This window comes from Psittacula echo, assembly GCF_963264785.1.
Source record: "Psittacula echo genome assembly, chromosome: 11".
Taxonomy (NCBI): Eukaryota; Metazoa; Chordata; class Aves; order Psittaciformes; family Psittacidae; genus Psittacula; species Psittacula echo.
Genome location: NC_137746.1, coordinates 2,364,040 through 2,387,301, shown reverse-complemented (window position 1 = coordinate 2,387,301; position 23,262 = coordinate 2,364,040). Strand labels below are relative to the sequence as shown.

General features: G+C 42.6%; 1 protein-coding gene across 1 annotated transcript in view; it reads left to right on the top strand.

The window, feature by feature from the left end:
• Nucleotides 1-17,204, top strand: part of FSTL4 (follistatin like 4) — a gene marked incomplete at its 5' end in the record, with an annotated part of 197,202 nt that extends 179,998 nt beyond the window's left edge. The window contains 7 exons of the mRNA XM_080627306.1: nt 265-399; nt 1,842-1,868; nt 6,920-7,038; nt 9,779-9,928; nt 10,518-10,625; nt 12,977-13,086; nt 16,102-17,204. Of these exons, the coding sequence (XP_080483432.1) occupies nt 265-399; nt 1,842-1,868; nt 6,920-7,038; nt 9,779-9,928; nt 10,518-10,625; nt 12,977-13,086; nt 16,102-16,804 (1,352 nt within the window). The 3' untranslated portion in view covers nt 16,805-17,204. The remainder of the gene's footprint in view (nt 1-264; nt 400-1,841; nt 1,869-6,919; nt 7,039-9,778; nt 9,929-10,517; nt 10,626-12,976; nt 13,087-16,101) is intronic.
• Nucleotides 17,205-23,262: the final 6,058 nt, after the last annotated feature.

Sequence of the window (23,262 nt, the reverse complement as noted above, 5' to 3'; positions counted from 1 at the left end):
TTTTTAACAAGAAGAAATAAATGAAATGCAATTTATCGTTTGCACTTGGGATTCTTCTTTGTTCGTTCCTGGCACAGAGCGTGTATGTGCTAATGGAAAGAAGCAAAACATCAACTGTGATGAGAATCCCCAAAATACCTCTAGTTATGTACAGGGAAACGTGGTGAAGCCACCCTGTTGTTGCCAGGCAATGGGAGGCAATTAAGAGCAGGAAAAGCAATTAGCAGCAGTGAGGAACACAATTTATGGGTGTCTTTCTTACAGCAAACGGGAGTGAACTTCATATCAGTAGCGTTCGATATGAAGACACTGGTGCCTATACCTGCATTGCTAAAAACGAGGTGGGAGTGGACGAGGACATATCATCACTTTTCATAGAAGATTCGGCAAGAAAGACCCGTAAGCTTCACTTTCCATGGATTTATTTATTTAAAGACTATGTAAATGTAATGGTATACATGCAATGTAATGCTTCAGTCCACTGCATGCAGTATGTTGGACTCTTACTCGTAAAGTAGTGGCAGGTTTGTCTGTGCTTTGATGAGATGATTGTATGCTGGTTTGGGAAGGTATCCATAGGGAAGGTGAAATCTCCTCGTCCAGGTTTATGGTGCCTTCTATGTGCCAAAAATGTATGGATATGGTACAGGTAACATCTTTAATAAAGTAACAGATTTGCAGTAGTTTTAGATATCAGAGAATCCCAAACCTAGTATTATGTCAAATTATATGTGGTTTCAGAAAATAAACTTCTTTGATTCTGCACTAGACTTCTGTTAAAGCCAATTACGAGGTGAAGTTCTCAAATATTTAGATGCTTGGAAAATGTTCTGATTGAATTATTGATTTTCCCTGCATTTACATCACTAACCAGCAAAATAGGCTTCCCTCGGTGTGAAATTATCTTCCACTTCCAAGATAAATATTCCCCCAGCCGCTCTGAGCTGCATGTGTCCCGTAGGACTGTGGCAATGTTATCTGGACTGCACTGTCCCCAAAACACAATTAATGGAGGAGGTGATTAGTTGCCTCAGTGGAAAAGCTCCCAGCGGCTTAATGCTTTCTAATTCTGCTCTCTTAACTACTTGGGAGATTGCTTGGGTTTATGGGGATACTAAAAGGTTAGGTGCAAATGGGATTTTTGCTACTTTTCTGGCTGTTAATGTAGAGCAAGAATTGAAAACGAAGTTAGCCATAAATATGTGCTCTCATGGCGAGTCTTTGGAAAATATATTCTATTCCTCATTAAATAGATTTATGTACTCTTGTTAATATTGCTCGTTTTCCCTTGAATACTTGAGCAAGGGAAATTACAGTATGTTGAGAAATAATTGGATCTATCTAAAACAGAAATTCAAATGCAGATGTACTGTCAAAGAGTATTTGAATCCTAAACCAGGACGTAGTTGCATGAAATTCCACAAAGAGATGCAGCACAGTGTGTAGCTGCCTTAACTGCCAGTCTCAGGCTTCGATGTTTCCTGATTGAACCTCTACAGAAAACTAGAGCTTGTACCATACAGGTACATTACATTTGAAGGTAACGCCTTCTCTTTAGTAAGATCTGTGTACAAGCTGAAGTTGGCTTCATTTGAGGGAGGATTTTTCCTATGTCAAAGGTTCGAAGTTGTCTCTGGAAGGAGCAAATGTATTTGTAACTCTCTCTCTTTCCTGCTATTACTGGAACGAATGTTACAAAGGGTTCACAAATGAAACGGTTCCTGTAAACATGAGTGTTAATTCGGTTTCTTGCTACAATGACAATTTTGACATTGTTTTGTTGTTTTGTTTTTTTCTGTTCCTGATTATTTTCTGGCTTCCCCAATTTTCTGATGCTGCAGTTGCAAACATACTGTGGCGAGAGGAAGGTACTGCAGTAAAGTTCTTTTGTCGTAGTGATAATGTGCTTGTCTGCTTTAATAATTCCATGATGGGCCATTCTCCACTGACTTGCTGCTAACTCTATCAGCTTTCACAGTTACCAGATTAAGTACAGACCAGACATTTGAAAGCTAAACTATTCACAGAAGAGATATCGCTCTTGTAATATGAATCGTACCTTCTGATACTTTCCCGCTAAGAAATAATAGATGACCATAAAATATGTAAAAATGGAAATTTTATATAAACTGCCACAAATGTGAGTAGCCTGAAGATTCTCAAGCTGCAGTAACAATTGCACGAGTGTCAGAAGTGCTCCCAAATTACCATAATTGAACAAGTAGGACATAAACCCAACAGAATGCGTTTTAAGCAGGCAATTCAAGCTCTTCCTCCTCAGTAGCGTGTATTGATGTTTACTAGGCAACAAAAATTGTGTTCTTGACTGTTAGGCAGACAAAAAAAATCCCCCAACAGGTTTTGCTTCCTTCTATCCTTTAAATCGATGCAGAGTAAAGGTTGCCTCACTTCTCCTTGTTTTAATTGGCAGTTAAGATCTCTAGTTTCATCAGATTTGCAGTGTGCCCTGCACAAGGTCAACATCTGTGTGTCTTGGAAGCCAAATTAGAAAAGAAAACACCATCCTAACCAGCTAATTGACTCAAAGATACTATGGAGGCACTTGAAATGAAAATGTATTTGATTTTGTGCAGACCTGTGCTGTCATAATGTCCAAAACGCACAGTAAGATGCATTGTGCAGAGGCCCAAGGAGCTCTCAAGCACCTCTGTAAGTGCCTTGATAGGGAGCGCAGCCTCTGGCTCCTTGGGGCTGTGTGTTCCTCACCAGAGGAAGGTTCTTGGGGTGAAGTCCAAGCATAAACCAGTTCTTGCATCCGCCAGTTGCATATGAGGCAGTTGGGAGCTTGATGTCCTTCCAGCTTTGTGGGGAAGGCCCCTGTGCGCTTACAAACTGCTCTTGACCGTGTACCCCTGCCCCTTGCAAACACCTCTCCCTCCTGGTGTTCCTCCAAGAAGGGCTTCCCACTCACTGTGCCTTTGGAAGGTGCAAAGACCCTTTCATACATAGTGCCTCCAGGTACCCAAAATGACAGCTGGGCTTCATGCCATTGGCTTGGAGCTTTCTGGATTGCTGTGGTTTGGCCCAAAGGATTGTAGGGGCAGAAGATGCAGTAGGTGCAGCAGGCTGGAGGTCATGAGATGTGGCAGGGGCAGCCTAGGATAGCTCTCCAGCACTTATTCCGAAATATGCCACATACAAGTGGCTGGTGCATGGCACTGAAGAGTATCTCTTTACTGCTGATGTTCCTGTAAATGGCATTATGGGCACTAAGAATTGCTATTTCCCTTCTGCTTGGAAGTGAAATCTCTAGTGCATCTAATCAGTCCAGCATCATCTGCAGGATGCTACATGGCTGTTTATATACTGCATCTCTTATGCTCCTTTATAAAGTAGTTGGACAACCCTACCAGATGTAGCAGTAATATTTAAAGAACCGACTAAGAAGTTGGTTGCAGAAACTCCTGCTATAATTCTGCTAAACAGCATGAACTTGCTGCTTATCAACATTGCAAATTCAAGTATGAGCAATGTACAGGGAAAACGTGAGCAGTAAAAGCGAATTTACTATTGATGTTCCTAAACAATTCAGAATTTTTAGAGCAGGTTTATTCCCCTGTCTGTATTGTTCTATAGTGGTTGATCGGTACATTCATTCTAGGCAAAGAATCCATCTAACGCCCTTTAGCATGTGAAATCTCGGCACAGAAAAAGCTGGAAGAGAGGAATGGTATTTTTGGCTTTACATTTTAATGTGTTCTTTTAATTCCATTAAAATAAAAACTTATGTATGAGTGGCAATATTAACAAATGGATTGATAGACTTGAGCTCCTTTAAAATGATCACACCCTTGTGCCCACAAGGTCTGTAGTAACTAAAGCTATTGGGGAAATACCTAGGCAGAATATTGGGTAAGACAAGCTGTTGCTGCAAGTCAAAGTAACAAGCAAATTAACACAAGTAATTAACGTAATTCAGTCTATCAGTCTGTCCTCAAAAGCTTTCACAGACCACGCACAGGTTAGACCTCAAAACATAAGTGCACATAGCATGACCAGCCGGTTAAACATGGAACTGGAAGGATGTATAGTATTTACTCAATGTACAAACAAGACTTTAATTTTGTACAGAGGAAGCTACAAGCAGCCCAAATGTAAGGCAGAGATTTATTTCATGTCAGTGTTCATGACTGCAGCAAGTGTTGCTTGCTTTATACCTAGGTAAAGGGAGCATACTGAGCCAGCAGGCAATCATCAGTATAGGAACGTATGTACTTTAAAAGCCGAAAGCCTTTTTGTAACCAAATTTAAGTTCTAAAATGCTTCCAAGCATTCAGGTTAAATTGAGGCAAATTATTCAAGTATGAGGTCAGAGGAGATTATTCCACAGTGACAAATTTGCCCTTTGATCTCAAAGTAGGGAAATACAAAAGTACACTCAGTTGGAGACTGTATTCAACTCTGATTGTCATCAGGTGTCCTCCTGAAGTGCTTGAAATAAAGATGTTGGAATCAACTTCATCTAGAATAGTTCAAATAAGAATTGTTATGGTTAGGAAACCGTCCCTGTTCTTAATGGGGCTTTTGTTACATGTTGGGTTTTGTCACACAGATGAGGTATGCTGCCTTTTATAAAGCCTTTAGTTTTGGAGCTAGTTGTGTCATCCAACCTGAAACGTCTTCAATTAAAAAGGGAAAGAAAACGTTTCTCATCACTCCCCCAGTTTCCAATCTGGTACCTGCCTCACTACTATAAATAACACAGCTCTGCAAAATTCCCCATTGCCCACCTCTGTACTGAAATAATTCCCCAGACCCAGGAGCTTCAGCAGTAAAATGGAGAGCAGAGTCCGTTTTACCAATGTTCATGAGATTGTTTAGAGATGTACCCCAATCAAGACTTGGCAAATAGTTCATAAGTCACAATAAAGCACGTAGTTTATCTAATGAGAAAACTGCTTTGTCTAAAAACCTGTGTGAGGATTACTCTCTAGAAAAAGCATTTGGTAAACTCTTCTTAAAAGAGAGTACCTGGATGCTACTTGGATTCTATTTTAAGCCAATCAATATTAAAACTTGCACTTATTTTACTCTAAAATAAAGTGTGTGACTTGCCAAGTCACTAACTCTAAACGTAATGGGGTAAAATTATTATCAAAGTATTTCTGTGACTAATTATAGCCTTAGTTCTGAAGCACACCCTCATTGTCACAGGCTCATGAGATGAAATCACGCTACTATCGTGCATGAAAATAATAATGAGCATCTTCACAACAGTCATAATTTGTTGCCTGCCTGTTTCCACTTTCTAGGATTAAAATCCTTTACTCATGGCGATATGTGCACTCATTCCAGCCAGGGTCAAACTCTGCCCTCTGATGTGTTCACTCAAGTCCCACTGAAGGAGGGTGGGAGTTGTGTGCGTGCTGTGAGCGCAGATTTTGGTCCAAAGTGCCCGAATGAAACGTTTTAGCAACATACTTGGGAAAAGTGAGCCCTTACTCCATAAAGATAACTTAGTTTTAATGGAAGTTCAGTACCTCTTTTCCTACTTGCATGATCCCTCACTGTGGCATCACATTTAAGGATCGTGGCTCCTGTACCCGCCTGATGCCCTAACTGGGGTATTTCTGTGATATGGTTTAGAGAGACTCAGCTTGGACATTGTCAGTACAGCAAACACCACGTGCTGAGGCGTTGTACTCTGAAGCCCCTTATTTGGCACAAAAAAGAGGGAGGGTTAGCACCGAATAAAACTTCTTCCAGCCTTTCTAAATGCTATGGAATTTATAAAATTGTCCAAATTATGCGTGTTGTTATAGTGAAGTTTTGATGATGATTGAGACCTCAGTCCTGCAAACACTTAAGAGGTGTGGGAAACTGTAGATGTGAGCAGTGTCTGGAGCTGCCATCACTGGAGCAGCCAAGGGAATTGTAAGGCTGAACGTTATTCAGACCTGTAGAACCAGAACCTTATTTCTCCATGGGTAAAATGTAATTAATTAGAAATTACAAATTCTCACATCACTGTATCATTAGCAGATAAGTACACTATCAGTGCTACAGGGGTGACAGTGGTCATGGCAAGCACTTAGTGGTGGTGAAAAAGATGAAATGCCTCTTGGATCTTTCTAACTAGCCTGTTTGAAAAGATCCTGAACATTTCTTAAAGGTGCTCATTGCTGCAATTGCATGTAGCTGGAGAACAACTAAATTATCAGTGTTTAAAGGCATTTCTGCATGGCAGAAATGACAAAATACAACCTCCGAACAGCAAAGCAATGACAGGCAGCCAGTTTTCCAAATCTCCTGGAATGCCCCAGTTGGATAAATGAGTGCTGTTGCGATGCTGAACTACTCCACATTTGTGAATTACAGTTTGCAAGACTTCAAAAATGTGTTTGTTTTGGTGGCTATAGTTAGTTCATGCAGGTAGCTTCAGAAAAGAGGGAAATAGAGATCTTTTCAGATATGGAGCGCTTCCATTTTACATCACAGGTCCAAGAAGTCAAGTTACCTGTAACAGGATAACCTTCAGGTTAGTTTTAGCTGAAGCTTCTCCTTCAGTTCTCAAATTATTAGCAAGCTGGTTTTAGTGAAATCATAGAAGAACCATAGCCATAACCTGAGGGAGTGACTAATGCAATGCAGGGGCTTCTTGTTATCAAATCTGGCTTTGGTATATATGCACGAGACCTGGACACAGTTATTTGTGTACAACCACCGCCACCAAGGCAAGGCATTTTTGAATGTGTCTGTACCTCTTCACTTCCTTGAAGCCCTTGTCGTGACATGAAATTTGATTTTGTGAATGCACCGACTGCATCCAAACAACCAAACCTGTATGTGAGGCAGATTCTGTTTGCTGGGGGAGGAGGGAGGGTTCTGAAAAAAGTCCTAACAGCTATGGATACATACCAAAACCATTCCTGCTTCTTTTCCTTTATCCCCCTTCAAGGCCTGAGTGTTGGGAATATGTTCTATGTCTTTTCTGATGATGGGATCACAGTCCTTCAGCCAAACGAATGTGAAATCCGGAGACACATCAGGCCCGAAGAGAGGATTTTCACAAGTTATGTAAGTCCTAAACCCAGTAGCTACAGCTGGCAGCTCTTAATCTCTTCAAAGGTTGTTGTTGCTAAAGGACACTGACGTTAGAGCTTGGTGGGCTTCGTGTGGCATCCCAGAGGAGTATCATCTCCTCCTCTTGAAAATTAAGGGAATCGCGTAAGTTATAAGACTGACATGGAGGATTCCTGACACACTCCAGAGAATTTGCCTAGTTACCACGTCAAAATGTAGGCAAATACTTTCACTTGGCTTGTTTGTGTATCCATGCCCAAAAGTTGTAACCGGGCTGTTAAAGCACAAAAGTCAGTAGCAGTGAGATGCACACATCACTCACTGGCCCCTTTTACTGATAGGCAAAGGAGTTGGCCACTTTCTGCTCTTTAGGAGTAGTTTCCCAGATTAAACCACAGCAGGGAGGTGGGTCAGGATGCACAGAAGATGTTTGTGTCGTGCTGGTCCTCTGCATCTACTGCCGCTGAACCGCAGACCTGTGCCATCCTTGTTTGCTGTCCAGCATTTCCTGCCAGCACTGGGTTCACCCCCCCCCGCTGTAGGAAATCACAAGGAGAATGTGTTTGAGTGTCAGTGAATGTCAAGCATAGCCTCGTCCACAGTGGAGCTCAGCACGACAAGGGAGATAACATGAGCCGGGGGTGCTGTGAGGGCAGTGTTCTCAGCGACCTCTGTTATGTACTCCTGTGTATGCTCATGGATCTATGAATTCTCATAAAGCACAGGTGCAGAAATACATCCAGAAATGCTTTTTCAGTCACTCCTTTATTTAGTGGGGTTTTTTTAAAAGGAGAAGCTGAGAATGTGGCTACCTCCTGAAGAAAAGGCCTTGCTATTAGTTTTGTGAGGAATGAAAGGGGAGAATCACTATCATGCTCCCCAAAGACTGGGTCAGACTCTGGTGCCATGGGTCAGGATCTTCTCGTGAGTCTGCATTCAGTACTTTTTAGATACCCATCAAGTTGTGGTTGATACTGTTGGGGGTTTTCCCACTGGATTTTAATATACCTTAGTAGAAATCCAAACTGATGCTCACCCCAGGACTGGCTTAGTGTCATGAAGCCACACTTGAGCTGTTGCTACTCAGAGACAGAAATCTTGTGTTTCTTTTTTCCAAAGAGTTGTAAATATTGAAGAGGTGGTTCTGGAGAAACAGCTTGAAAAGAACGAAGGAAAGAGGGCACTTAAGGAAATAATGTCAGCACAGTGGTGGGCATGAAAGGGATTTTTAACGTCATTACTTGGCTGCCTTTCAGAGAGAGCCCTAAGGGTTTCCTACCGATATCATAGAGCCTTTTCCCTTTATATGGGGAGGATTGGCCTTTTTTCCCCCCTCCTTTTTCCCTTTTAGTGTCTTGCGTGTTTGTCACGTAGACACTGTCACCAGCCTGCATCTTCAGGAGGGTTTCTGCAGCAAAGGTTTCTTCGTTTGCTGTTAAAGGGCACAAAAGCAGATAAAGCAGCTGAGCACTGTAGCAGAAAGTGGTGCCGTTCCCCTGCTCCTGTTGCTCTGGGTGGATGGTGTGTTGTGAGAGGCTAAGCCCCAGTGCACAGACGAGGATGAGGAGGGCAGTTTGGAGGCTGTCAGGTGCTTGGCTCTGTGTGTGGCTGCTGGAAGCTCAGGGCTGGGCTTGTGTCGCATCTTTTCACTTGCAGTAGCGTAGGAAAGGAAAATGCAGCCAAGCTGTTGAGACTTGTATCTTCAACCAGTCTCACCAACATACCTAAACCTACAGAGCTGCGCTGCTTAGAGGTGAAATCTTCATCCATAACCATCACTCTGATACAGACGTGGTGTTGGCATTGTTTTATCTTGTACCTCCCCTTTTCCTGAGCAAGCTCTGCTGCTCTAACTGCCTCCCCTTTAGGGAGGTTGTGCCATTATTTAATGTGACCCAGCTGTTGTATTGACAGGTTTTAAACCCAGCTCTTTTGCTCACTGAAGTATATATGTGTTCGTTTTGTTTTACCCTTGTTTCTACGCCACAGCCCGCTCCCACACATATGTTCTTTCCAATAAAGCAGCTCAACAGAAGGGAGAGCGACAGAGTAGCCAACACAGAGGTTTGTTGGTGAGATTATGCGTGACTCTTCCAACTCAGGGTACCAGTGAGCTCCTACTAAAGCTAATACCAGTTTTGTACAGGACTCAGTGGGGATCAGAGACAAAATAATGGCATCAGGCAGCTGTGAACAGGATTTGGTGCAAAGCAGCAAGGTTTGGTTCCTTTTGAACAGGGGAAGTTTCTGTGGTGGAGCAATAGACTGCCACTGTTTCCCTGAGCCCCAGCATCTCAGAGCACACCCCCCTGGTCTGAAAATGACGACTGGATGAAAAATATAAAGCTGTGATTCAGTTAATGTAAATCACTGTTTTTTCAAAGCACTGAGTGATATTTCTATTGCTAATAAATCCTGACAGCATTGCAAGTCTCGATGAACCACGCTGTACTTCAAAGACAGATCTGTATAGACACTGCGGTTATTTAAATTCAGTGTGAGTTTGCAGGAGGTCCAGCTATTTCATGCTAGTGAGTAGAGCCAGGCTGCAGTGTGGTATCTGATAAAATAATTATTTCATGTTTTTAAGGGAAAAAAAGGGGATAAATATCATCCTAATGGAATCCTCAGGGATTTTTTCCTTATTGTTTTCAAGGCTAAGCTTCTTGCTGCTCCAGACCACCCTGAACTTGTAGAAATTAAACCTTTTCTCCTCTTCTTTTTTCCCCCTCAGGAAGAGATCTGTCCTAAAGTGGAAGGTGAAGGCACTCAGTCCTGCCTCTGGGCTTCAGTGGTCAATGTCAGAGACAAGTACATTTATGCGACACAGCCTAAGCTCAATAGAGTCATGATAATTGATATCCAGACTCAGAAAGCCATACAGGTACTTACAAGGGGAAGTCTTTATTCACTGGTGGCAAAAGACTTGGTATGGGACAATAAAGTTGATCTTTGCCCGGTGGAGCTGCTGACACCGCTTGGGCCTGTGTTGCTTTCACCCATGGGGTCACACTGTGTCATTTGTGTTCTGTAAACTTGCTGGCAGGAAAGAAACTCCTTCCTGGGTTGGATATCATAGTCCCAGGGGTGCATCTGCAGCCAGGCTTGCAGCTAGTGTGGTAATACAGCACTAGGATGAATTTCTGGCTCACGCTCACTGAGCCGCTGCCTGACCTCAGTTATAAGCAGGGTGGGAAGAATGAACCGGTGTGGGTATAACTCAAGCAGAAATTGGTCCCTGGTCTACTGGCTATAAGTAAGAGCATAAGATGGAATGATGTCTAGGTAGGAAACAGCACTGAGCAGCCAGATTTTTCTGCTGCTGGTTCTGCTGCTGATCTCTCAATCGATCTGAAGGTGAAGCTGCACAATGGGTATAACAGTGGTGCATGGAAATGCCTGCAGTAAGCTGATATAACATTTGTGATGTGCATTTGGGTCACTGTGTAAATACGTGTCTCTGTTTTTTTAAGTCCTTGGATGTTGACACATTACCAACCAAATTACATTATGACAAGTCCCACGACCAAGTGTGGGTGCTTAGCTGGGGTGACATGCAGAAGTCCTCACCAACTCTGCAGGTAAGTCCTTATGCACCTGAGCCTTTGCCGTTCCTTGGCTTGGCATCATTGGTAGCAAGCTGGTGCCTGGTTGGTTGCAGGTAATTAACAGCATTTAATGGCCTGGATATAAAGCTGCTCTTTCATTTGCATATCTAGTGTGTTTTATTCATCCCTCCTCCGTCCATCCTCCCATATTTTTCCTGCTGTTTAATTTGTTTTGCAGCAATGACTGTGCCGTAGGCTGGCAGCAGGACCGCTTTGTTGCCAAGGTCTGTTTTGTTTTAAGGCTGATGACAGAGCCAAGTGCTATAAAGTTATACAGCAAGGGCTGGCAGCTGACTGTGAGCAGTGTAAGCCTGCTATGCTCCAAGGCCCAAGGAGGATGCTGGTGGGGTCCCAGGAGCTCCTCCATGCTCAGCACCATCAGACCCACAGTGATATTGGGGCACTGTAAGGCACATAGGTTTGGACAACTGAATGAACTTCTATTTCCAGATTGCCCTGGAGGATACATTCTTCTGTTGATGGTACAGAAACATTAAGTGTAGGCATCTAATTGGGCATTTTGCTGCTGCTATATGTCGTATGACAGAGTTGACACCAGAGCTGATTTGATCCAGCTAGACATACCCTGCCCTAGCAGTTATTTTCTGGCACTTGATTCCTGGGAACATAGGTGTCATGTGGATACTCCTTCTACCAGAAACATTTGCTTGTAAGTCTACATTCAAACATTCCCCAGCAGCAGAGAAGGTTGGCTGTGCTTTCTGACCTAAAAACCTATAAATCTGGAGTCCATGTTCTTCGTGGGGATGCTGCCCCGTGAAGGTGGGACAAGCCATCCCCACCAGCCACATGCTTCATCCATGATAATGGCTGCAGCCTGCAGACTTTTCCTAGCAAAGAATGGATGAGCAACAAAACATGGGCATTTTCAGGAAAAGACACCAAAACCAGAATAGGGACAAATAAATGAAGGTTTCTGAGGCAGTGCTCCAGTTTATCTCAACCTGGGTATGAGCAGTTTCCTGTACAGGGTATAAGCAGATAAAATTGGCTCTCTTTACCCTCTCTGACTTAATTTCTTCCATCCAGCTGTGAGAGGTTTCTGTAATTAAAGGAGACATGGCACAAGCATGTGATTATTAAGAACAGACCACCTGCACAGTTGGAAACTTGTTATAAGGCTCCAGCTCTAAGATAGTCCTTTCTGTTATGTTTATGAAGTGCAGTTACTTATGTAGGCAGTGAGGCTAACATCAGCAGCAGCAGATCTCTCCTTTTTTCCAACCTTCTTTCCCAAAAGGTGGGCAGTGACTAATCTGGCCAAGTTCATTCTTAAAACCCGCAGTGGTTAGTCGCAGACATGCAATAAAACATCTTCTTTTAACAAAGATGCTTCTTCTGAGGTTGATCTAAATTCCCACTCGTTCTTTGAAAGTCCGGGATTTATCAAACAGCCCATGCAGCCAACTAATGGGATGCTGTTGTTTAGCCATTACTGGCTTGTGGGAAGCAAATGTCTGGCCTTGTGAAAGCCCTGTGCAAGAGAGGGCATCTTTCTTAAGCAGTCTAATTGGAAGAAATCTAAATGGCACGACCAGAACAGCTGTCTGAACTAAACCTTGTAGGGATTTAACACTTCCTTGATGAATTATGTAGCTATAAATTCAAAGCAACCCCTGTTGCACATTAGAGAAGCAGAAGTTCCTAATGAATGGGCTAATGTCATCTTGAACCCAGCAAACAATTTGAGTATTTGACATTTTAACTATTGAGAACTTCCACTTCTCTTTTTCCATGGTGGTGGAGGAGCTGAGTTCCTAGGGCCATGGAGGTGGGTGCTGGACAGCATGGAGAGGGGACAGCCAAAGGGCCTTTCACTGCCTCTGGCTGAATGATCTACGGTACAATACGTGGATGAACAGTTCTCCTTCAAAGTGATAATTAACTGCTGTGAGTTAGTGTTTGATCCTTCGAGCTGGTGAATTATATCTGTGCATATAAGTGAGATTAATAAATTTGACCATGAAATATATGTTTATTTTAGACGGTGAGGAATAAATTATGGTCTTAGTGTTGTCATCCTACTTCAGCTCCTGCACGACCGCTCTTTCTCGAGGTACAAACATCTTATGAAAGTCACGTTGTGTACTTACCTTACAAATGTCAAGCCTCGAATACTATTTATTAGCACACCTTTTTCAAGACAGCTGCACCAAGCAATATTTAGAAGTCATTAATCAATTTGAGTCTACTACATCCCTGGGAAAAGCCACTCGCTGCCATGTATGACTATGGGATCTGTATTTACCTTTCTACCTTATTGCTGCTTTTCCTGTACTCAGCCTTGTGTGTGTTTGTTGTAGGTAATACCAGAGGCAAGCGCAGGGGAGGAGCAGCATGTTATCCGCACGCCATTTGAAGGAGTGGATGATTTTTTTATACCACCTACAAATCTTATTATTAATCATGTTAGGTAAGAAATGATCTGAACGAATAGCAACAGCGACCGTGCTGCTCTCTTTTAGTGGGCATTCTTCTAGTAATCTAATAGCACTTTACAAACGTGAATGAATGAATTCATGATCAAGCTAACTACTCTTATTGATTGAGCAAATTATTAATAGTTATTCAGTGAATCAATGAAACAGCAAGAAACAAACCTGCACTTCCTTAGAACATGCACAGGCATTCAAACCTCAGCTTGGTCAGCCGTGCAAAGTATCACACTCTGCCCTGCTTGGTTGTGCTGGGAATTTGATGGCCAAAAAGTTGCCTTTCCTGCCTCAAAACTGCTTTATGGATCTGGGCATAATAAACCTGTGTCAAAGACTTATTGCCTGAAATGGTAAGCAAATTCTGCCTGAAGCACAAAGCATAGTTCTTCCACATGTTTCCAGCTTGTTCAAATATTGGATCTCTGTGTGAGGTGGTATGGTTTGAGGAGAAAAATCATAGGCACTGCATATTAAAAAGCCCACCTCTATGAACCATCAGGTTTGAATGTTGATGTGGTGTAGTGGTTAATGAGATTGTGTAACTAACATACTAATAACTTGGACTAATACTGGCTGCTTCCCAGCAGGCACAAGAAGCCTCCCATTAACATTATCAAAACTGATGATAACTGCAAAGCAATTTATACTGTACTTACCATGTTATAACGTAACAACTCCTTAACCATCTTCTGTCCCCAGTGTGGTTTAACTAAGCTAAACACTCAAAAACTGATAATGTAACTCCTTGCTTTCATCTTAGGTTCCCTGCAGTGAACACCGAGGACAGGGGGGTCACACTTGAATGATTGTGTGTTGAATCTGATCCAAAATAAATAACTTTGCTTCCTGAAACACAAACTAATGAGACATACTTCATGGCTGTCACTCTCAATTTCTCCCTACCTCATTTTTCCACTTTGCTTTCAAAATATCCTTATGACTAATCGTAGTGCCAGAAGGTAGATGACTCCGCTGAATGCTAAAGCCTGAGATGAGAAGGTATAGTCTGGGTTCAAAGACAGGAAGGTGGAATAATTACACTATTTATTCTGTTTCATTGTCTTTTTGCTTCGGTGTGATTAATTGGCTGTATACAGACAATCTTCCATAAGAAATACTACGTGTAGATAATTGTTTATAGTTTTCCATGTACAAAGCAGAGAATGCTCAGCCTAATTTCCTATTGCATTTGTTCAAGGCCAGATCTTTGTCTGTTCTCTTACCTTCAGCACTGAACAATAATTGCTCACAGTCTAATGAGACTTACTGAGATTATGTTCTAAATTCTCCACTCAGAAACAATCAGTGGCAATCCCAGCATTTCCCAGGAAGGTGAAACAGTCTCTTCTGCTAGCCAAAAAATGTTTGTATGCAAATATTGCTGCATGTGTATTGCAGCTGCCTGTGATTTCAGATGGATATCTAGGAATGTAACCATTTGTATTAGTTTCCAGGGTAGGTTGTTGTCTATTAAAACCTCTCCAAGTGCAAGGTTTTCAGATCACAGATTGCGGGCAAGCACTGCACCTCTTCTGCAGCCGTGTGCTCGTAAAACACATTCTGACCCGCTTCTTTAAAGTTTATGATAAGAACCATTTTTTAACTTCATTGCATTTGGCCAAGTATTAAGGAAGTCTTTGGGGGGAAAAGAATGCTGTAAGGGAAAGCATTTTTTTAAAGTGTACTTAAAATGCATTCATCCAGGAGAAATACAAGTGTCATATCCGATTTCCCCACACGCAGTGCACTGCGAGTCTCCACTGCAGATATTTTCTGAAGTCTCTCTAATGGATGCGAATATAATGGGAAAATGAAAGGCTCAGCCCAATGGTTTTCATGGGATCATACACTAGAGTGGCTCGTTCTTTAGAAGTGAAATCGTTGCAGAGTGTCTCCTTGACAGATGGGTTAAAAACGCAGTGTTTTAAGCAAAATAGGTATTATCTGCACACAAGGACATTGCCGTTCATATATCGCAAAGCAACTTGGCATCTTTAGGGGAAGAGATACAAAATTGAGCACTCACTTCGTTTCCTTCTGTCTGCATTGAATGGATGAAAAGATACTGGATGTAAAATTAGTTTGGGTAAGTCAGTATCAGTGACCTGTGAATCCAGGTGAACACAAACAGGCTGTTTCTGTGAGCTCCCTCTCAAATTAAGCAGAAACCTTTCTTGGCTATTTTTGACCTTTTCTTGTCTTCAGCAAAGGTCAGGTGTGCTGCAGCATGTATCTTTTACAGAACATTTATTCCGTGTTCACTGTTGTCTGCCCTCTCTTGAGACAGAAAACAAAGACCCCTTTTCTTCACTGCACCCTGGTTATGTTCGTGGAGAAGTGTTTTACGTTCTTCCTGTGCTGGCAGGATGGGGTTTCTCATAGTCTGCCCTACACCTCAGCCTTGTCACTGGTTCCCAGCACCATGGGGAGCGAACACACATTACAACTACCCACTGATGCTGTAGTGTAAGAGATGAGGTTGGACATGGTCTTCTCTCAGTGGTTATACATAGAGCTAAAAGTTGTTCTCTGGCCCCAGCTTGGCAGTGATATGCTTTGTTTAGAACAGGTTTCTGCTTTGGGATTGAAGAAGTCTTGAGTATATATTGAATTACATCTTTCTAGACCTGAAACAGATTACACACAAAGCTGGTCAACAGTCACCTACAGAACACACAAGCCTTGATTATTATTCCCTTTGTAGATTGATCTTCCCAATAAGATTTCAGCTCTTGAAGATGTTATTCAGATACCCAAGCAGATATTCAAGCTTCCAGGATCGAGTTGCTAATTTTAACTGAAATGTGTATACCTCCTTTTAGCACGTTTTAGAAGCACTAAACCAAGAGATTTGTTACAGAAAAGAGTCAGTATTATTGCACACACTTCAAAACCAGCAGCGTAGAGTTTCCCAGTTCTGCTGACTTTTGTCTTTTCTCAAGCATCTCACCATGTCTCCAGAGATGACTCCAGTGTCATGTTTTCTATTTCAGGTTTGGTTTCATCTTTAACAAATCGAAGTCAGCAGTTCACAAAATTGACCTGGAAACTGTGACCCACATCAAGACTATCAACTTCAGAAACCATAGCTGCATACCACAGACCATGGCTTATACCCATCTAGGCGGTTACTTCTTTGTCCAGTGTAGGAAGAATAGGTCGATGGCTCCATCACCACAGCTCATCATTGACAGTGTCACTGATGCTGTCATCGGCCCCAACAGCGACGTGTCGGGCACGCCATACATCTCACCAGATGGACGCTATTTGGTCAGTGCGGATGAAGACAGTGGAAGGATCAGAGTCCAGGCTCTGACTATCCGCGGGGAAATCAAGTTGATTTATGACTTACAAACAGACATACACATATCTGATCTGACATTTCAACCCTCTTTCACTGAAGGCAACCAGTACTATATATATGCTACTTCACATTTGCAAACAGATGTGCTTTTTGTAGAGCTGTCAACGGGGAAAATGAATGTACTGAAGAATTTAAAGGACCCTATCACATCCAAAGACTGGCCCTGGAGCAGCTACAACAGAATTATGAAAGACAGTGGATTATTTGGACAGTATCTCATTACACCAGCCAGAGATTCATTGTTTGTTATAAATGGGAGGCAAAATACATTACGCTGTGAGGTTTCAGGTATAAGGAGGGGTAACACAGTGGTCTGGGTTGGGGAGGTATGAAGGGCAATAGCAGTAGAGCCTTCAGCAGGCAAGTACCGGTTGGACCTTTACACTGCAACAACTGAGCAGTAGCGTTGTATATTTTTACACTGGGGGGAAAAAAAATAAGGAAAAAACAAAAAAACCCTGTATAGGCTTCATGGTACAACACTGGTCTACTTGCAAGTTTTATAATATAAGGTATGCTCTGCTAATAGGAAGTGGTTTTGAAGGGATGTCTTTTATTTGGGGGTATGATTTGTGGTTATGAGAAAAATGCTGGGAAGCGAATAATATCTCCACTGAGATGTCGTACAAGCCACGAAACCTAATGATTCTGTAGAACAAATCCCATTTTGAGTTTCCATACTGAGGAGCTTTTATGTTCTGTTCAAGCCATCCGTTTCCTTTCCCGTATACTTTACCCATTCCCTACCCCAACACAGAGAGACTACAGAAGCAAGGACTGCAGTTAAAATTCACCTTTGGATGACGAGGGAAACTAAGCATCGGAGAGCAGTTTTCAACCCACAGAAACCTAGAAGAGTGATTTAATGAGAACTGATCAGTTTCCCCTGCAGGACGGCTTTGGGAGGATTCACAGATGTGATTTCAGAAGGAGGCATAACAGAAATAGCAACTGTCAGCTCGCTTTCTTCTGCTCTTAATTTTGCTCTCGGTACTGCTGAAGGCGATGTTACGAGTCCCCCCTTCTTCTAATGCATATCTGTGTGATTGTATATGAGAAATCTGGCATGAAGTATCCAGGCCATTAGAGTGAGTAAAAGCCCAGAAACACTGAGGGGGGTGTCAGACTTTGTAAAAGATACTGTGGAGAAGGAGCATTAGTCTTTCAGCAGCTTGTGAGTGTGGTCAGCTTGGCACAATATGCAAAATCGGCTCTTTGGGAGCAGGGGATTAGTTATGGTTATTCCCACAGGAGGCAGCAACAGTCCTAGAAGTTGCTGGTTTCTCTCAATTAAATGTTTAGTAGCGCTGAAGTCACTCGGTTCTTCATAAAACAATAGCTACGACAGAGCGTATTTTTAATAGAAAACTCACTCGTTTTCTAGTCATAGCCTTAATTTGCCTCCTTCTTTTCAGACATCCTGGGAAACAATTTTAATGTGTGATTTTTTTCCTTCCCGTTTATACTGCACTTGTTTATAGTCAATTATCTGTTAGTTATGAGCAAAGAGCTTCATGTGAAACCAGCTGAATTACCCTCAAATGCAACAGCTGGCAGTGAGAAATTTCAGTTGAGTTCCCATAAAACCGTGGATCCATTTGCACAGTTGGAAGATAGGAAAACTTTTCTAGTGCATCTTGGTAACTTTCTCTATCCATCACCGTGAAGTAGTCAGGGCAGGAGCAGCCTTGGCTTGCAAGGCAGTGCTAACCAGATGAACACCACTACCACCATGAGCGGATGCATCAGAGCAGTTGTAACCCATGTACCACTTTGAAGATGTGGTCCTGAGGTGGGTGAAACCTCTCTCTGAAGGTAAATATCTGTTCCATGGGAGCCACCCATCTCCCTTTGGAAAGACCCAGCTTGTTTTGTGAATGATCCCGTTGACCAGAGTTCCTGTGAAAGCAGCTGCTGAACGCATCCCGTGATATGTAGTGGCACATCAATTACTTTCCTCCACAGATGCTTAAAGTCACCCATTTCACAGTGCACACAGAGGGATTGTAAATGAGAAGGGTGCAGACTAACACTGGTAATCTTTGCTTTAAATGTTAAACTTTACCGAAGAGTAGCATTTTAGCATGGCTGTAGACCTGAAGTAACTGAAACAGTTTCAGTTCTATAGAGATTATGTAGAAATCTGTTCAGACAGACGAAAAAGGGGAGCTGAATCCTATGAATTCATTAAACATGGAGTCCTTGAAATTGCCCTTCAACACCCATAGGCTGAAACCTCCATCTCTTTTCACTTATGAGCCATAGGGATTAGAAGAGACTATTTCATCGTTGCAACACAGGCATATAGAACAGATGGGCATAGCCTTTAGCAATGCATGGTGTCCATGATTTTCTACTCATCCAGTTAGGAAACATACCCATGTCAAGGAAAGGAGAAGACCAGCTTTGTAAGTACCTTGAAATATGCACAACTCCTTTCTTGAACAGAGCTGTATCCATACATTGCTGTCATCCTAAATGTGTTTTACCAAGGCCAGACACTGCTTTCGTGTTATCTTTTATGACTTCTTGACTATTTTATTATGCCTATGGTAAGTTTTCCTGTAGAGACGTTCATTGTGTCATAGATCAAGCAAATATTACTTTTTTAAGACTATTTAAAAGAAAACCCTGTATATATCTGTTCAGGTAAATATTCTTGGGGCTGGTTTATATATAGGCTGTGAAAGATGTGTAACAGACCTCACTTCTTCCTGTTTGTCGCGAAATATTGGAATAGCGTTCACTTGACAGATCCCACATGGCCCTTCCAAAGATGTTCCCTTTCTTCCTTCTTCAGCCCAAGTTTCTGGTGATGTGTCTTCTAAATTATCCTAATGGTTATATATCATACTTAGAAAATGAAGTACAACTTAGCTTGTCCACACGACTTGTGAACAGTTCCAATGACGGTCAAACCTGACATTAAAGTGCTGCACATTTGTTACTCTGATTTTATTTTTATTATGACACAGGAATTTTATATGTACTCAAAAACTGTTTCAACTCCTTTTTGCCTTTCAACTCTCGTCAAAAAGAGACTACGTTTCCTTGTTTGCAGTTTCTCTCCCACTCCCTGCGTGTTCTCTGCTGATTCACAATTCCTATCTAATAATCACAGTGATTAATTGAAATTACTTTAGGTTGAATTAATGACCATTTAATTATCCTACAACATTCCTATATCAATTGGGTATTCTGGCACTAGAATAATGGAAAAAATAATCCCTGGTTGACCCTAGTCCCAAGATCAGCTGCGTTCTCCATTCGCCATTGAGGTTAAACAGTAGTATAATGGAAAGATAATGGAAATACTGGTATGTCTTAGTATTTCCCTCAGTATTTTCACTTTCTGAATGAAAGTTTTACTTAACATCTTTACTTATGCAGTTCAGTAACTATTTAGAAACCATCCACTTTTAAATTGGAGAGAAAAGCTCACGAGTGCCTTAATTTGGAATCTGTGACAATAATTCACATATTCTTATCATTTAATACTTTGATTTATTTTTTACCACCAAAAAAAAAAAATCAACAGAAGTCCCCAAATATTTCTGTGGGTGGAAGTGGGGATGCCCATGGGATGGGTGGGAGATGGGGAACAGGCAGGGCCTGCTCCATCACCCCTGTGAAAGGGGATTGGGGGGGGGATGCTATTGAAAAACACTTTTCCCACCTTGAAGGACTTGTGCTGTTTGGCTGTGTTGACCTCTGTGAACACAGCTTTGCCCAAGAGGCACATGAGTCCTGATGACCTGTCAACAAGCACTTACTTCCTTGATTTATACCATGATTAGGTCTTAATTACCAGAGTGCCCAGTAGTGTGCAGGGTACTGCATAAAACAGAGGAAAAGGCCAAGATCTCAGTTCTGTAAGGAGATAACAGCTAATTCCCTGTCTGACCCGACAGCAGGTCAGCAAAATGACCAGGAAAGCAGGAACTGAGCTGGGGGAGATGTAAGCTTTGACATGAGTGCAGAAACCTGGTTACTCATCAAAGACCTGGGCATGCTGTGATGCCTGTATAATTCTTTCCTGAAGACACCCTTTTTCCCTTCCCATTAGGGCTTTAAATGAACATTCAAAGGGTTACACACATGTATAGCTGTTGCTCTTCATGGAACCCCTGGGACTTGGACACTGCACCCCAGGGATTTCTCTGTCTGCTGCATATCCTGTGACTCACCAACTCATGCTCAGATAATTTCTCTCTTAACAAACCTGGGGGTACATCCTGCTTGGTCTAAGGAAGTGCATCCCACCAGGCAAGCAACCAGCACCTGCTTTCTGTACAAGGTTACAACCAAAATCCTACAACACAATTAGGTTATGTCAAACAACGCAAAGATCAATGGTGTATTTACCTCTCCTAGTGCTTCTCCTTGCTCCTAAGAGCTCCTCATTCCCATCCTGGCAGCCTCCGCTCCCTGCTCATGTGCATCTTCGCTGCCATCTCTGTGCTTTCATGACAGGTACCCCCCCACTGCTGTTCCCCAAATGCTTTTAATTCCTGTCTGGATTTCACCCCTCCTTCCCCTTAGTGCATCTTTACCCTGATGATGTGGCACGAGGAACCTCAGCCTCCCAGCATCCTCCTTCACCCAGTTCCTTTGGAGCAAGAGAGTTTTTACTTGGTTTTTCCCTTTGTTACTTTTTGGAGCAGACTGAAATAAAACACAGGGAAATCTCTCCATCTGGAGACCAGGGAACCCTGTGTGATTCTTTTATATAAGAGATGGTGCATATAAGAGGTATTTGGTGCTGAGGATGGGACAAACTCCTAGCCAAGCACAGCAAGCTCAGGAATGTGATGCTTCTACCTGCTGGAGGACGAACAAGACACGTGAAATGTCACCCTTTCTATAACCTCTGACGAGAGGGTTGGTTCTTTTAACAGTGATCTCTAAGAATAAAGATTGAAATAGCAAAGCTCAGAGGATTGAAGAGTTGGGAATCTCACCTCTGCTCACAGCTGGGAAAAATCAGGGTGACCCCAAGATGCAAAGGCATTGACTCGGCTTCTACCCAAGCAGCGGGACAGAACTGCATTGGGCTGGGGCCGTGTGACGAACTATTAAGGGCCCTCAGTGCCTTGATGCATGATGCTGGGGTGACTTACAGTCCTCACAGACATGAGTGGCTAGTGAAGCTCTTTTCCTTTGGCTTTTTTACCTTGTCATCTTATTGCTCCTTCATTGTAAAAAAAAAAAAAAAAAAGAGGAAAATTCCTGAAAAAAAGCATGAAAACACATCGCAGTGAATGTGTGTTCCCACACAAAGGTGACCAAGGCTCTTCCATGTCTCATCTTAAGTTTGGGAAACACAGGGATCCTGTAGTACATTTTCCAACTGATTGTAGCTGCAAGACAAAGAACAAGACCAAAAAGCCATTATTTCTTTTAACCACTACTAACTCTAAGGAATAAAAGAGCCCTGCTGTGGTGCTTCTGCCATGCAAATTGCCATGGCCTAGAGGCTTGTTTAATTAAGCACTTCAGTATCTAACCCTTGGCAGTCTGTGCTGACACTTGTCCAAAGCCATCAGCTAAAGGCAGTGAGCACAGCAGAGAGCCAGCTGCCACCGGTAAACAGGATAAGCACTAAATCACACGAGAAGCCCACCCCACTTTACAAAGGTCTGAGCACTGCCATGCCCAGACATAAAACTCAAAGGCCTGGATTAGCAAAGGTTTCTCCCCACAGTTGCATGCAAGTGGTGCCATTGGAGTCCCAACCCAAGAGCCATGCAATTTCTGGTTACTCTTTAACTTACAAGAGGGTGCAACGATGGCTGGGAATTCAACCACTGTAATCATGGCAAAGCTGAGAGTGGAGGGTTACCTGCAGAGATTTCTGGGGTTTTACTGCAAGGAGTATTGCAGTGGGAAAGGTTTTAATGTTGTATTTAAGGCCACGGTAAACCCGATGTTAATTGGCTTCCGCAAAGCAGAGGGAAGTTTCTGCAGAGGAAAATGCATCATTTCTGCATGAAGATCTTGCAATGCCTCACCTGATTGGGGTCCGGCAGGGAGACCAGGCCAGTATCCTGGACTCCCATCTCCCTTTTCTTTAAGCAGGTCCAACCAAGCTAGAAAAGACTCATAAGACATTGGTTAGTAATTTGGGTTATTTCAAACCGTGTTATTTCCTGCTTCCAAACCTCATCTATGTCAGCACAGATGTACCCAGCAGACCTGTACCTCCTCTAAACTGTCCCTGAGCGTTAAGGATGCAGAATTTCCCCAAGCTGACCATCAGCCCCAAACACCCTGTTGTGCAGCTCAGTATCAACAGATGGATTATCTTAATCTGTATTTGGAGTGTGGTATTGGGCTCTAGTCTTAATTTTACATGGAATCCAAGCCAATTGCTTTAAAATATAGAGTCAAAAATACTGGTGAACCAGAAAAAGGGGCTAACTACTGGCTTATTAGAAACCCTCTCAGCATACCTTTATTTCAAGTGGCTAATGTAATGCTCTGTATCCCACCTGATGGCTAAGCTTCCAGTTGTTCTCTTCATCCACATCATCAGCACATCTCATCCTAGCACAGAGAAGTCCCTGCTGTGTCAAGCACAGGGAGCACACCACATACTGACACAGGCAGCAAGTGCCAGCCAACCCTGCTCCCATTCTCAAGCTTGCTCAGCACAATGCTAGCTCCATATTCAACACATCAGCTTTGAAGCTGGCTGACTGGCATCCAAGCGCTGGCACGCAGGATGCCATCTTTATCCCATAGCCAAAAGTACTCAGTATTTTCTCTCTGTGGAATTATTTCAATCCAG